We start from the raw sequence: 16,255 nt of genomic DNA, 5'->3' as shown, positions 1-16,255 counted from the left end.
TTTGTCTCACTACCTGATTATGTCAAGGCTATAGGCATCAGAGCCGTATGTTTAGAATATATGGCTCTGATATACACTACCTGGCTTGGAATATAGTATCCACACGACCTACATAACAAATATAACATATGTTATCAGTTCTCGCCCACAGTAGCTGAACAGATTTATCTTAATTTCCTAGGAATTCGAACACACTTTCCACCCAGGAAAGATGACTTTTATAGCAACTAAACAACTGTAGCGATGATAAATGGGTCAACAAAACATTCAGTTAGATTAACAACAAACCTGACCCTTTTGCTGCAAGTGGAAAATGATGAAGCATTTTCAGAACACATTGAACTCTCTGAACTGATTCCATCATGGTTAGTTCAGGCGGGCCGGTGACCTGGCTCAGGATGTATGGAGAGTGTATCTCTGTGTGTTTGTTCCTTATCACTCCCGAGACAAACAGATGAGGTAATTGCTAAAGAGAGCCTGGGTGTGGCCATCCTGTCCCCCTAGCTGAGCTCCAGTCAGAAGCTATAAGTGGGCCAGCCCTGCCAGTGGGCCAGCCCTGCCAGTGGGCCAGCCCTGCCAGTGGGATATGATTAAGTAGGATATGGGTGCCAAGCGGACATAGGGGTGATGTGCAGTCCAGATAACCCACAAAAAAACTACTCGACTAACCAAGCAGAACCAAGAACCAGTGAAAATGGCGTGTGAAATTCTGCTGCACAGGTAAAGTCCCGGTGGGAAGGATGAGAGGGAGGAGGATTGTGACAGCGTGTGTATTGTCACATACAGTTTTGAGATTTGTAGTGTATGATAGATGAATACAGCCCCATGATGTCACAGAGGTCTTGCACAGGTAGTTAATGATGAACTTGTTAATCAGAGGACTAATTCTACACCTCCACTACTACCCCCACAGGAAGGTTGCAGGTCTGATTGACAGACGTGTTTAGTTTTCATAAGGAAAAGAGGTGTTTACGAGCTGAAAGGTCAAGCCTGGGAGAGTGTGTGTGGGGGGGGGGGGTGCTTTTCTTGAAGTACCTGCTGCCATACATCACTGTTTTAGCATTTGGCTCCTGGAAGAGTTTGAGTCAAAGCCTAGGCTACCTGTATTTTGGAAGAAGATTGTTCTGACCTACCACTTGGAGCCCTTTTCCCTGTGATCAGGAGGTCAGCAATCTACTTTGTCAAAGAGCTATGTGGCAGATGATATGGCAGTAGTCCTCCTTACCCAAATCACTTTGTCAAAGAGCTATGTGGCAGATGATATGGCAGTAGTCCTCCTTACCCAAATCACTTTGTCAAAGAGCTATGTGGCAGATGATATGGCAGTAGTCCTCCTTACCCAAATCACTTTGTCAAAGAGCTATGTGGCAGATGATATGGCAGTAGTCCTCCTTACCCAAATCACTTTGGCAAAGAGCTATGTGGCAGATGATATGGCAGTAGTCCTCCTTACCCAAATCACTTTGGCAAAGAGCTATGTGGCAGATGATATGGCAGTAGTCCTCCTTACCCAAATCACTTTGTCAAAGAGCTATGTGGCAGATGATATGGCAGTAGTCCTCCTTACCCAAATCACTTTGGCAAAGCTGGCACGCTTATTTCACCTCATTACGTTAGCCAAATGCATGAGGCGCTCCAGGCCTTTCTAAAGCTAGTAAAGCTTTGTGTCTTTGACTACAAAAACCTTGGCCTGAGTTCCATCTAGTCACACATGCTGATTTCTCCACAGTCCGGGAAACAGGACTGATGAGAAGCAGTCTCATCTGATTCAGAGTGGGAGATGCACTAACAGATCTCTCAGTGCTGTGCGCTCTGGCCTGTGTCTGGCCCTGTCCAACAGCACTCTCATTGCGGACTGCAAAATAAGGACTGCCTTGGGATTCAGAGAGATGGAATGGTGCTGGTTATGTCATCTGACCAATACTCAACTATACTCTCTTTCTCTCTTGAGCCATACTGGCTGCTTCACTGGCCAAAGTCCAAACGAAGGCATCATTGTCTAGGTGTGCTGAAATTTGTACGTAACGTGTTTAACTGTCAGAAGGGGAGGTGTGTGGTGGTGGGCGACTGAGTGTCTGGCCTGTTTAGTCTCTGACAGCTTGTGGCTTCGGTGTTTATGCCTCTTACTGCACAGTCTGTGTGGAATCAGAGTGCGGCTTTTTTCTCAGTAAACAAAAGGGAAATAATTAAGGTGTTATTAAGGTGTTATTGAATATATTTGAGCAGCTGGGCAGAGACTGAAGTGAGAGCCAAGGGGATATATTTTCAACACTAGAGAAAGAGCACTGAATCCTATTGGCATAGGGAGGTCCTGTTGGCTGTGAAAAGTGATACTGGAGATGGTGAACCCCTTTTAATATTTTGTGGTGGGTCAGAGTCGCCACTGTCAGTGGTTTCACAGATCTAGCCTAAGGATAGGTCAGGCTAGGATAGGTCAGGATAGGATGGGGCAGTAACACCATTCTACTGTTAACCTTTGTGCCTGTTTGTCTGCATGGCATGCTTGAGGAGGTGACCCACCCTGTCAATATCAAACTTTAGAGTCTCTTCCCCTAGGGTGCCCCTTTCCTTGCCCCCCCCCCCAAAAGGGAACTCCGGCTCAACCCGACACTGGCGCTAACAGTGGCGGATGTTATGCAAGCACAGATTCCTGGCATGCAACACTTTGTTTATGAGCCGGAGGGCGCATACTGCTGAATCAACCCGGCCCCTTCTTCCTGTCAGCTGCCCCAACACTGCCTGATGAGCAGAGAGGCAGGCGGTGTACTGTTTGACATTTACCCACATCATTGGAATGGACCCCGTATTTGTGTGGCATCAGGAAGTGGTTGCTATGTACAGTAAAAAGGCCTCTGACCACCCACCCGCACGTCCTGTCCGCACGTCCTTCCTGCCCTCTGCCCATCCTTGGTGCTTCTGGGAGTGGCGATTGAGAGTGAAATGAATGACATAAGGAAAGGACATGCAGCGCTCTCATGCAGCGCTCTCATGCAGTGCTCCACAGAGGTGTGATAACTGCCTTGATACCTGGTCCTCTGGATGTACTTCCCTCCCTCGGTGGAGTTGGACCCAGGTGAAATAAATCCGTAACCTGTGGGTTACTTCACTGCAGTTTCACCCGCGTCACGCACACCCGCGTCACGCAGACCCGCGTCACGCACACTCGCGTCACGCATACCCACACGCACAATCGCGTCACGCATACCCACACGCACACGCACAATCGCGTCACGCATACCCACACGCACAATCGCGTCACGCATACCCACACGCACAATCGCGTCACGCATACCCACACCCACACGCACAATCGCGTCATGCATACTCACCCTCACACCCACACGCACAATCACGTCACGCATACCCACACGCACAATCGCGTCACGCATACCCACACGCACACTCGCGTCACGCATACCCACACGCACACTCGCGTCACGCATACCCACACGCACAATCGCGTCACGCATACCCACACGCACAATCGCGTCACGCATACCCACACGCACAATCGCGTCACGCATACCCACACGCACACTCACGTCACGCATACCCACACGCACAATCGCGTCACGCATACCCACACGCACACTCGCGTCACGCATACCCACACGCACAATCGCGTCACGCATACCCACACGCACAATCGCGTCACGCATACCCACACGCACAATCGCATCACGCATACTCACACTCACACGCACACCCACAATCGCGTCACGCACACCCACAATCGCGTCACGCACACCCACAATCGCGTCACGCACACCCACAATCGCGTCACGCACACCCACACTCACGTCACGCACACCCACACTCGCGTCACGCACACCCACACTCACGTCACGCACACCCACACTCGCGTCACGCACAGCTACACTCATGTCACGCACACCCACACGCACACTCACGTCACGCACAGCTACACTCACACCATGCACACGCAGGTGGCTCAGACAGAGCCCGGACTTGAACGTGATCAAACATCTCTGAAGAGACCTGAAAATAGCCGTGCAGCAACGCTCCCCATCCAACCTGACATGGCTTGAGAGGATCTGTAGAGAAGAATGGGAGAAACGCCCCCAAATACAGGTGTGCCAAGCTTGTAGCTTCACACCCAAGAAGACTCGAGGCTGTAATCACTGCCAAAGGGGCTTCAACAGAGTACTCTGTACTCTGTAAATGGGTTATGTATTTTTTAATGGGTTAGTGGGTTATGTCTTTTTAGTGGGTTATGTCTTTTTTAATGGGTTGTCTTTTTTAATGGGTTAATGGGTTGTCTTTTTTTTTCTTTTTTTTAACTTTTGCAAACATTTCTAAAGAACTGCTTTTTTTCTTTGTCATTATGGGGTATTGTACGTAGATTGAGGGGAAAAAACTATAATATATTTTTGAATTAGGCTGTAAGGTAACAAAATGTGGAAAAAGTCAAAGGGTTTGAATACTTTCCAAGTGCACTGTACGTAAACAAAATGTCCTCTCTGAAAACAGATAAGGGTTTATTGCAGAGCCGGGCACAGCCAATGATGTCTATACATATCTATTGGGCTTAACTATACCACAAAATGGTGACCAGGACTCTATGCAGTCTTGGATTGGGTTCTTGCCAAGGGGTGATTGGGCTTGATCAACCACTGGCCCCTTCGTAGATGGCTATGCTAAAGCTAACCCTTTATCCATCTATGCACACTTCTGAAGCCAGGAATACAGCAGAGTTCAGTGCAGCTTAATGAGCAGGGAGTTTGGTACTTAGTTCATGTAGTGCTGTATTATATATCGCAGGACTTGTCCCTGGTTGACTTTATTATACCTGCCAGAGATCCGGAAATGGGTCATGGAGTGGTTCAACTCAGCTTCTCATGCTCCTAATTAGATGGATTCAGAGGGTTAGTACTGTGGCAACAGAAGTTAATACTTTGGGCTTGTGTTGTTTCTGCAGTATTATAAAGAGGATCATCCATGCTGCAGTGGGACAGCACTTCTTTTACCTCAAGAGCTCTATCGACAATGAGATCTATGAGAGCCAAGTGTGAGCAGTGAACACACACATGTGCTCCCAGTATATTGCACTTCACACACATACAAATGCACATTGGGCTCCCGAGTGGGTCAGCGGTTTAAGGCACTGCATCTCAGTGCATGAGACGTCACAAAAGTCCCTGGTACGAATCCAGGCTGTATCACATCCGGCCATGATTGGGAGTCCCATAGGGGCGGCGCACAATTGGCTCATCCGGGTTTGGCCATGGTAGGCAGTTATTGTAAATAAGAATTTGTTCTTAACTGACTTGCCTAGTTAAATAAATAAAATGTCAACATACATGATGCAACTATATCAACACGTACAGAATGACATGTATCAAAGCATGCACACTTAGCCATTCACTCGAACATGCATTCCTCTGTCACCCTGTTCACAAAAATACTGTACATTCTGGACAGAACTGGGTGGTAGGCACCTCCAGAAAGGTTGTGTTACCACAGCTGACAGCCAGCAATGCTGATTGTTGCTCCATGGGGCTTATTATGGCTAATGACTTTGGTTCCCACAGGGCGAGCCCCAGTGAGAGGCCAGGGCCGGGGCCATGCCAGGGCCATGGTGAAGAGGGCCTGTGTGAGAGTGAGGAGGGCCCCACAAGCAGTCCCCTGTCAGCCCCAAAGACAGAGCGCAGCCCTGAGGCCCAACAGGTCAGTCATACTGTGGAGTCAGTCACTAAAACACACACACCGCAGACAAACAACTCCACATGCTCTGGCTGTCAGCAGAATATTGAATGTTTACCATACTGAGCCCTGTCGCTATCAATTCATTACAAGGTTGATGCTTGTTGCTATCAGCATGGCCTTTTGTGTAGCCCATAACAAATATGTAATTCTCCTGGGAGGGCTGGGGTGCTGGGAGATGAGAGGTTTGTCAGATACATATACTGTTCTGTTCTCGCCAAGCACACCCAGTCCTGCCTGACAATCACCATCACACACACTATATAACTGCCAATTCGATGCACTTTAGATATCCTACACAGAATCAGATTTCGCCTGTATAGGATAAGATGATGTCCTGGATTTGGGGGGAGACATCTGAAGAAATCTTTGTAGATGACTCGTCGTCTTCTGAAATGGCAGTCATTGGTCCATCAGTGTTCCTGGGCACCATTTTAGCTCTCCTGGCTACTGGCCTTGGATAGAGGCTGGATAGAGGCCTTGGATAGAGGCCTAGATAAAATGGCAGCTCGTTTACGCTGATGTCTACCCAACTTCTCCCTCTCTCCTCCACCACCACAGAGATGGCTGCTGGCTGGGCTCCATAGCTCCACAGCCCCTCAGCCCAGAGGTGGGACTCTCTCCATGAATTGGGTCACCCTCTTTAAATAGTCTGCCTGCCCCCCAAAGAATAACCACAACACCTGTTCAGACCACACACTCCTCCCCTCTCTATACATGTATACATGCAGGGCCATCTTCACCCACTTAATAGAAAGGAAAGGAGGCCACATTCCAGGAATTCAAGCTATAGCATCTCATCAATATAACCTCACAGTTTGCTGTCAATGTGTGTGTGTTGTGTGTTGTGTGTGTGTGTGTGTGAGTGAGAGAAAGAAATGAAGTCTAATTCTTGAGACATTGTTTTTGTTTTCTCCCAGGATTGTGACTCCCATAACGGTGCCCTGGAGGAGAGTTCTGGAATGAACCTGGACCACGCCGAGGCTCTCGTAGACACAGAGAACAATATCAACACGGCCAGGTTGGCTTTGAAGCATTTAATTGTATTGCTAAAATCCACAATTACCTCAACGGCTTAAAACACCAAGGCTTTGCTGTCTACTTTACTTCCTGCCTTCCCAGAGAAGGCTGATGGCTGGCATTCAATCAAACAAGTTGTATGCTAATCTGGATTTTGGGGCTTTGTATGAGTGTTTTGTTTAGTTATTACATAGAACACAAACAGCCCTAAGATGGTTTTGAAAAGACTGATGTGATGTGAGCCATCCGCTGTGAATAGACTGGAGGGAGACGTTCTACTGTAAATAGACCCGAGACATGAGACTGTCATGTTGTTTGTCTTGTGCTGCGGAGTGGAGGACACTTGACTCGTCACGATGTATATTCTAAGCAGTTGGATACAGCGTGATCCTACCTCCGCTTAACATAAAGCAAGCATACAGACACACACGCCTGTCCATGACGGTAGCCCTCGGTTATTGTCAGCTGATCAACGGTCACTCTAATACATTGTGCATAAGGCATTGAGTTCAATAGTCAATGGCAAAAATAGCCACAGTAACAAATTAAAACATTTGCATCACCAATGAGGTCAACCATCATACGTGCCTTTCTGTAGTTCAAATGGACCGTTATTCATGTGTCTCTCTCTCGCTCTCTCTTGTTGTAGGCAAGAAAACCAAGCCTGTGAGAAGATGGACCAGGCTGATCTCATCGCCTGTGTAAGTGTCTATGTCAATGCCTTCTTCACGACTAGGGTGTACTGTACGCTGTTTAACCCTGTCTCTTTATCCAGGTCTCTGATGTGTGTGAGTGTGACCAGAATGCCAACACAGATGCCAGCTGCCCCAGCTCCCACCACCTCCATCGCATCTTCCACCACAGCCAGTGGGAAGGTAACTTTCTCACCATGGTTGTTGTGTGTTTAATACACAATGTTTCCTAAGGGACAGTTAGGATAGTGATGGAGTGAAGTGGGGGAGGCAGGTAGCCTAGTAATTAGAGCATTGGGCTAGTAACCGAAAGGTTGCTAGAACGAATCCCCGAGCTGACATGGTAAAAATCTATCGTTCTGCCCCTGAACAAGGCAGTTAACACACTGTTCCTAGGCCGTCATTGAAAATAAGAATTTGTTCTTAACTGACTTGCCTAGTTAAATAAAAAGTCAGTGGAGACCAACCAAAATGCATATCCAAGTAAACATGGATGCAAATGATTAATTATGTACTGTGCTAGCTAGGTATGAAAGCACCTTAGAATGCTTGCTCAAGCTGGTTGCCTGAAACGTCAGCTCACGCGGTGTTCTCTGCCATCTCTCTCTCCCTCCTCCCTTAGCACCATCCCCAAACCATCTCCCCCTCATAGACTTCACATGTATGCACCTGCAGGGGAGAGGTCATGGTAAGTAGGAGCTCTCCATCCATCCATCCATACTTCCTCCCTCATCATCCTTCTTTTTACTAATCCAGACCTTGTTGGACTGGGTCCCTATCAGTGAGCCTAATCCAGAGTTCTTTGTCCTTCACCTCTCTCGCTCTCTCTTGTCTCTTCTGGGCGACCAGCTTAGGGCTCACTCAGCAAGTTCATTCTCACACCTCTCCTAATGGTTACTCGTCAGTATCTAAGAGTCATAAAGAAGAGTCAACTGCAGACCCCTTTACTTTTTCCACTTTTTGTTACGACTCTAAAATGTATTATAGTTTTTTTTTTACCTCAATCTACACACAATACCCCATAATGACACAGCAAAAACAGGTTGGGTTTTTTTGTTGCTAAAAACTGAAATACCACAAGTATTCAGACCCTTCACTCAGTACTTTGTTGATGCACCTTTGGCAGTGATTACAGCCTCGAGTCTTCTTGGGTATGAAGCTACAAGCTTGGCACACCTGTATTTGGGCAGTTTCTCCCATTCTTCTCTGCAGATCCTCTCAAGCTTGATCAGGTTGGATGAGGAGTGTTGCTGCACAGCTATTTTCAGGTCTCCAGAGATGTTCGAACAGGTTCAAGTCCAGGCTCTGGCTGGGCCACTCAAGGACATACATAGACTTGTCCCAAAGCCACTCCTGCGTTGTCTTGGCTATGTGCTTAGGGTTGTTGTCCTGTTGGAAGGTGAAACTTCGCCCCAGTCTGAGGTCCTGAGCGCTCGGGAGCATGTTTTCATCAAGGATCTCTCTCTGTACTAGTCTCTCAGTCTCTGCCTCTGAAAATCATCCCCACAGCATGATGCTGCCACCAAAATGCTTCACCATAGGGATGGTGCCAGGTTTCCTCCAGATTTGACACTTGGCATTTAGGCCAAAGAGTTCAATCTTGGTTTCATCAGACCCGAGAATCTTGTTTTTCATGGTCAGAGTCCTCAAAGCGGGCTGTCATGTGCCTTTTACTCAGGAGTGGCTTCCATCAGGAGTGGCTTCCATCAGGAGTGGCTGATTTGGTGGAGTGCTGCAGAGTTGGTTGTCCTTCTGGAAGGTTCTCCCATCTCCACAGAGGAACTCTGGAGCTCTGTCGGGTTCTTGGTCACCTCACTCCCCCGATTGCTCAGTTTGGCCAGGCGGCCAGCTCTAGGAAGAGTCTTGGTGATTCCAAGCTTCTTCCATTTAAGAATGATGAAGGCCACAGCATGATTGTTACACAGGTGCACTTTGTGCTGGGAACCATAAAAGGCCACTCTAAAATATGCAGTTTTGTCACAAAACACAATGCCACAGATGTTAAAATTTGAGGGAGTGTGCGATTGGCATGCTGATTTTAGGAATGTCCACCAGAGCTGTTTACAGAGAATGGAATTTTCATTTCTCTACCGTAAACTGCATCCAACCTTGTTTTCGAGAATTTGGCAGGATGTCCAACCAGCCTCACGACTGCAGACCACGTGTATAGCGTTGTGTGGGCGAGCAGTTTGCTGTTGTGAACAGAGTGCCACATGGTGGCGGTAGGGTTGTGGTATGGGCAGGCATAAGCTACGGACAATGGACACAATTGCATTTTATAAATGGCAACTTGAATGCACAAAGATACCATCACGTGAACCTGAGGCCCATTGTCGTGCATTTCATTCGCTGCCATCACCTTATGTTTTAGCATGATAATGCACAGCCCCATATCGCAAGGATCTGTGCACAATTCCTGGAAGCTGAACATTTCCCAGTTTTCCATGGCCTACATACTCACCAGACATGTCACCCATTGAGCAAGTTTGGGATGCTCCGGATCGCTGTGTACAACAGCTTGTTCCAGTTCCTGCCAAGATCCAGCAACTTCGCACAGCCATCGAAGAGAAGTGGGACAACATTTCACAGGCTACAATCAACAGCCTGATCAACTTTATGCAAAGGAGATGTGTCGCGCTGCATGAGGCAAATGTTGGTCACACCAGATACTGACTGGTTTTCTGATCCACGCCCCTTCCTTTTTTTAAGGTATCTGTGACCAACGGATATCATATCTGTATTCTCATGTGAAATCCATTGATTAGGGCCTAATGAATTTTTCAGTTGACTGATTTCCTTATGAACTGTAACTCAGTAAAAGCTTAGAAATTGTTGCATGTTGCGTTGATATTTTTGTTCAGTATTTATTTCAGGCCACAAAGTGTGAAATTGAGCAAACAATACCAAGATGGAAAAATCTAATGAGAGGTCTAAAGAAAGCTGAGGAAAGAACCATGTGTAGTTGGCCTAGGCCTATTTTCATATTATTCTAGCGTTGTGCAACCTAGTTTCAACACATAGTAGCCTCGGCTAATCATTTATAAGTTCTGAGGACAGCAGAGTTACTCTGCAGCCCATGATGATTCTCGTTGACTGTCACTGGATTCATCTGCACGCTTCGGCACAGACGTGCCCACACATCCTAGACAACTACACATGTCTTTAGTGCCACAGCTCCACCAGAAAGGAATAGGCTCCAAAATATACTTTATCAATAGTTCAGGTGACTCTTAGCCCTTCAGCAACCAAAGGAAAGGAGGGGTGCTAAAACACAAAGGACATATTAGAGGCAGAAAGGAGTTTGAGCACTCAACAAAAATGGCAGTGATTGATTTTAGTTCACTTTAATCCATTGTACAGGAGGAGACTAGGACACCAATGTGTTGGTGTCCTGTCTCATTAGGTCCTTGAACTGCAGTGCTGTAGATGACCCTTGTTACACACTGAGACTCATCTGTGCATTTCTTTTTGTCCCACCCAGACCCCGTGCCAGCCTTCAAGTCATGGCAGGATGAGAGTGACTCTGGTGAGGCCCAGCTGTCCCCCCTGGCCGGGCGCATGGTGCCCCTGTCCCACGAGGAGGACTCCCATCCCCTCATAGCCCGTCGCTTCCTGGACTTTGGCCACAGCCAACGCTTCCTGCAGCACCCCGACGCAACCTTGCCCACTAAAGCCCACCAGGCCCTGGGGAGGTGAGAACACACTGGCTCACTCATCAGGAATGGTTATTTCTATAGACATGATGGGCGACTTTGATGTTTTCCTGTTTAGTTATTCGATCTTATAAACCGTGTTTGTAAGCCAGGATTTTGCATTGAGGCTTCAGGTGCATGGTCACCGCCTCTCACACTCACTCACTTGTCTCATCTAGGCCTCACCGTGCCTCCTTCACTTCCAAAGAGAGTGCTGTGAGGAACGACTCGGTCCCCCACCAGCTCACCAAAAAGCTGCAGAACCTCAAGAAGAAGATCAAACAATTTGAGGAACAGTTTGAGAAAGAGAGGAACTACAAGGTTAGATACAGTGCATTCGGAAAGTATTCAGACCACTTGACTTTTTCCACATTTTGTTACGTTACAGCCTTATTATAAAATTGATTAAATTGTTTTTATCCCTCGTCAATTTACACACAATACTCCATAATGATAAAGAAAAAACATGTTTTTAGAAATTTTTGCAAATGTATTAATAATAAAAAACAGAAATATCACATTTACATAAGTATTCAGACCCTTTACTCAGTACTTTGTTGAAGCACCTTTAGCAGTGATTACAGCCTCAAGTCTTCTTGGGTATGACGCTACAAGCTTGGCACACCATCATTTGGGGAGTTTCTCCCATTCTCTTCTGCAAATCCTCTCAAGCTCTGTCAGGTTGGATGGGGAGTGTCACTGCACAGCTATTTTCAGGTCTCTCCTGAGCTGTTCGATTGGGTTCACGTCCGGACTCTGGCTGGGCCACTCAAGGACATGCATAGACTTGTCACGAAGCCACTCCTGCATTGTCTTGGCTGTGTGCTTACAGTAATTGTCCTTGTGGAAGGTGAACCTTCACCCCAGCCTGAGGTCCTGAGCACACTGAAGCAGGTTTTCATCAAGGATCTTTCTGTACTTTGCTCTGTTCATCTTTCCCTCAATCCTGACTAGCCGCCCAGTACCTGCTGCTGAAAAGCATCCCCACAGCATGACGCTGCCAAAACCATGCTTTACCGTAAAGAGGGTGCCAGGTTTAAGTGCCTTTTGGCAAACTCCAAGTGGGCTGTCATGTGCTTTTTCCATCTGGCCACTCTACCATAAAGGCCTGCTTGGTGGAGTGCTGCAAAGATGGTTGTCCTTCTGGAAGGTTCTTCCACTCCACAGATGAACTCTGGTGCTCTTTCAGAGTGACCATCAGGTTCTTGGTCACCTCCCTGACCAAGGCCCTTCTCCCCAATTGCTCAGTTTGGCCGGGCAGCCAGCTCTAGGAAGAGTCTTGGTGGATCCAAACTGCTTCAATTTAAGAATAATAGAGGCAACTGTGTTCTTGGGGACCTTCAATGCTGCAGAAATGTGTTGGTACCCTTCCGCAGATCTGAGTCTTGACACAATCCTGTCTCGGAGCTCTACGGACAGTTCCTTCGACCTCATGGCTTGGTTTTTGCTCTGACATACATTGTCAACTGTGGGACCTTAAATAGACAGGTGTGCCTTTTCCACAGAATAATAGTGAAGACATCAAAACTATGAAATAACACCTATGGAATCATGTAGTAACCAAAAAAGTGTTAAACAAATTCAAATATTTTCTATATTTGATTCCTTAAAGTAGCCACCATTTGCCCTGATGACAACTTTTCATGCTCTTGGCATTCTCTCAACCAGCTTCATAAGTTAGTCACTTGGAATGCAAGAACAGCTCAAATAAACAAAGAGAAACGACAGTGTGTGGTCAGTCAATCCGGAAAATTTCAAGAACTTGAAGTTTCTTCAAGTGCAGTTGCAAAAACCATCAAGCGCCCAAATAAATGCTAACTACTACAGAACACCAATAATAAGGAGAGACTTGATTGGGCTAAGAAACACGAGCAATGGACATTAGACCGGTGGAAATGTTGGTTCCAACCGCCGTGTCTTTGAGACACAGAGTAAATGAACGGATGATCTCTGCATGTGTGATCCCACCATGAAGCATGGACGTGGTGGTGTGATGGTGCTTTGCTGGGGACACTGATTTATTTAGAATTCAAGGGACACTTAACCAGCATGGCTACCACAGCACTCTGCAGCGATACACCATCCCATCTGGTTTGTGCTTAGTGGTACTGTCATTTGTTTTTCAACAGGAAAATTACCCAAAACACACCTCCAGGCTGTGTAAGGGCTATTTGACCAAGAAGGAGAGTGGTGGAGTGCTACATCAGATGACCTGGCGTCCACAATCCACCGGCCTCAACCCAGTTGATGGCCCAGAGTTACCTCTGCTGCAGAGGATACGTTCATTAGTTACCAGCCTCAGAAATTGCAGCCCAAATAAATGCTTCAGAGTTCAAGCAACAGACACATCTCAACATTAACTGTTCAGAGGAGACTATGTAAATCAGGCCTTCATGGTTGAATTGCTGAAAAGAAACCACTACTTTTTATTTAACATTTATTTAACATGGTAAGTCAGTTAAGAACATATTCTTATTTACAATAAAGGCCTACACAGATTTCCACGGTCTACTACTGAAGGACACTGAAAATAAGAAGAGCCTTGCTTTTGCCAAGAAACATGAGCAATGGACATTAGACCGGGGGATTTTTGGTTCCAACCGCAATGTTTTTTTGAGACGCAGAGTAGGTGAACGGATGATCTACGCATGTGGTGTTCCCACTGTGAAGCATGGAGGTGGTGTGGGGGTGCTTTGCTGGTGATACTCTGATTTTATTTCGAATTCAAGGCACACTTAGCCAGCGTGGCTACCACAGCATTCTGCAGCAATATCCCATCTGGTTTGCTAACACACCTCCAGGCTGTGTAAGGGCCATTTGACCAATAAGGAGAGTGATGGCGTGCTGCATCAGATGACCTGGCCTACACAATGACCTAATCTCAACCCAATTTGAGATGGTTTGGGATGAGTTGGACCGCAGAGTGAATGAAAAGCAGCCTATTGCTCAGCCTATCTGGGAACTCCATCAAGGCTGTTGAAATAGCATTCCAGGTGAAGCTGGTTGAGAGAATGCCAAGAATGTGCAAATCTGTCAAGGCAAAGGGTGGCTACTTTGAATAATCACTTTTTTGGTTACTACGTGATTCCATGTGTTATTTCATAGTGTTCATGTAGAAAATAGTAAAAAATAAAGAAACCCTTGAATGAGTAGGTGTGTCCACATTTTTGACAGGTACTATATGTAAATAAAGTGTTTGTTTTAAATTGTTTTATTTATGTGCAACAAATTATGAAAACCTGTTTTCACTTTGTCATTATGGGGTGTAGATTGAGGGGAAACAATTTTATCCATTTTAGAAAAAGGCTAACGTAACAAAATGTGGAAAAAGTCAACTGGGCTGAATTCTTTCCGAATGCACTGTATATACTGTGATATGAGGAACAGTTTGAGAGAGTGGAAATGCTAGTGTGTGTGTGTGTGTGTGTGTATTGCAATATGAGGAACAAGTTCATGCTTCGAATAAATGCACAGTATGCAATCAGCTGGCAGGATGCCATTCATCAGTATTCACTCTTCTCCCCACAGCCGTCCCATGGTGATAGTGCAGCTAACCCAAAGGTTCTCAAGTGGATGACCGACCTCACCAAAATCCGCAAACAGTTAAAAGGTAAGAGCAGTCTCTGTCTGCATGGTTGTTGGGGGAAGTGGGAGGGTGCTTGGTTCCATGGCAGGGGTGGGGTTGGTTGGGTTGGGCTCAGCTTGGCGGGTAAACTTTTGTGTGCCATCCTGTCCCTCCCCTGGGCAACCTGGTCCTGCCCTGACCCGCCTGCCTGACTGCCCAGTCCAGTGGTGGCGGAGCTGGGTCAGTCTCATCAATGCATGGGTATTACAGTACACACCAACTGTGGCTCTAACATAATGGCCTTCCCTCACTGTGTTGGTCCATTGTGAAAGTCCCCCCTCATCCATCTATATCAATTCCATTTGAACACACACCCCCCCCCCCCCCCCCCCCCCCCCCCAATCGGGAGATGCAAAGCCGAATAAGTGTCTCTCTCTTCTTTAAAATTCTAAAACCGGACGTCCCCCAACTGCAGGAAGACAGCATCTCTTTCTCAAAGGGTCCCTGAGGCACCAGGCGGTGCTTCAGTCATACAGACGCCACCAAACCTCCTCCTCCTCCGCCCCGAACACACCCCATTTTACACTTGCACGTCCCCTCACTGCCTCTAAACAGACACCCTACCTATGTAAGTACATTAACAGCAGTAAGTAGAAACCAATACTTCCAACTGAAGGTAGACTCTCTGTTCTTTCTCTCTTCTCATAGCTCTCTCTCTTGCTCGCTCTCCCTCTCAATTAAATTCAAAGGGCTTTATTGGCATGGGAAACATGTTTAAATTGCAACGCAATTGCAATAGCAAGTGAAATAAACAAAAGTGACAAAATCCACTGGTAACACAGAAGCACATCCCCCAGTCTGGGGTTTGTCAGTATGTCATGTAGTGGAGTAATTTGGGTGTAAATTCTGCGGCGAACAGGGTGGGAGTCTCTAGCCAGAGTGTGGAAGCTGGATTCCAACAGTTATTATTTTGAATGGATATGGTCCTTGAGAACATGCCTTTTGGAACATTGTAAAATTAATTTAGTGCAGACTGACTGGTTTATTTGATTTGCTGCTCATTCAGCCGTATGCTCCTGTGGCTTTAGACAGATCTTTAGCAGTGGCTAGTCTGGTGTGTTTGTGTCTGTGGACATATGGTTGATTGTCAGGGCTATCCCCTTTCTCTGTCACTGGTTGACAGACAGGAGGACTCATGGTAGCTGCAATAACAGCCCATCAAGCTCCTGTATGTCCACTGTTACTAATGTTAATTAACCCCTCTGTTCCTCAGTCACCCTCACGTTTCTTCTCTTTACCTCTCTCTCCCACTCAGATGCCAAACACAAGGAGGCTGAGCTGACCCCTCAGACGCGGCCACGCAGCAACACCTTGCCCAAGAGCTTTGGTTCCACCCTGGACCAGGCAGGCCACGATGTTGGTGGAGAGGCCAAGGGCCACCAACCCACCAGAGAGGAGACCCTGAACCTCATCCAGCGCCGCGTCAAAGGAAAGAGAGAGGACGACGGCTGGCCAGAGGACACCAAGGTGAGACGGGGGCAAAATACACTATCTACAACCAG

General features: G+C 46.9%; 1 protein-coding gene across 3 annotated transcripts in view; it reads left to right on the top strand.

Annotated features, from left to right (window-relative positions):
* LOC139391079 (protein FAM13B-like) overlaps nucleotides 1-16,255 on the top strand; it is a 63,078-nt gene that overhangs the window by 36,389 nt on the left and 10,434 nt on the right. Inside the window, exons 8-17 of one of the 3 annotated variants that reach the window (XM_071138583.1) lie at nucleotides 5,553-5,688; nucleotides 6,645-6,745; nucleotides 7,394-7,445; nucleotides 7,520-7,619; nucleotides 8,059-8,124; nucleotides 10,918-11,128; nucleotides 11,308-11,449; nucleotides 14,657-14,738; nucleotides 15,169-15,321; nucleotides 16,009-16,220. In XM_071138583.1, the coding sequence (XP_070994684.1) occupies nucleotides 5,553-5,688; nucleotides 6,645-6,745; nucleotides 7,394-7,445; nucleotides 7,520-7,619; nucleotides 8,059-8,124; nucleotides 10,918-11,128; nucleotides 11,308-11,449; nucleotides 14,657-14,738; nucleotides 15,169-15,321; nucleotides 16,009-16,220 (1,255 nt within the window). Of the gene's footprint in view, nucleotides 1-4,939; nucleotides 5,030-5,552; nucleotides 5,689-6,644; nucleotides 6,746-7,393; nucleotides 7,446-7,519; nucleotides 7,620-8,058; nucleotides 8,125-10,917; nucleotides 11,129-11,307; nucleotides 11,450-14,656; nucleotides 14,739-15,168; nucleotides 15,322-16,008; nucleotides 16,221-16,255 lie in introns of all 3 variants that reach the window. The other 2 variants (XM_071138585.1, XM_071138586.1) reach the window with 2 other exon arrangements.

Source organism: Oncorhynchus clarkii, chromosome 31 (assembly GCF_045791955.1).
Source record: "Oncorhynchus clarkii lewisi isolate Uvic-CL-2024 chromosome 31, UVic_Ocla_1.0, whole genome shotgun sequence".
Lineage (NCBI taxonomy): Eukaryota > Metazoa > Chordata > Actinopteri > Salmoniformes > Salmonidae > Oncorhynchus > Oncorhynchus clarkii.
This window is presented reverse-complemented; position numbering and strand designations above follow the sequence as displayed.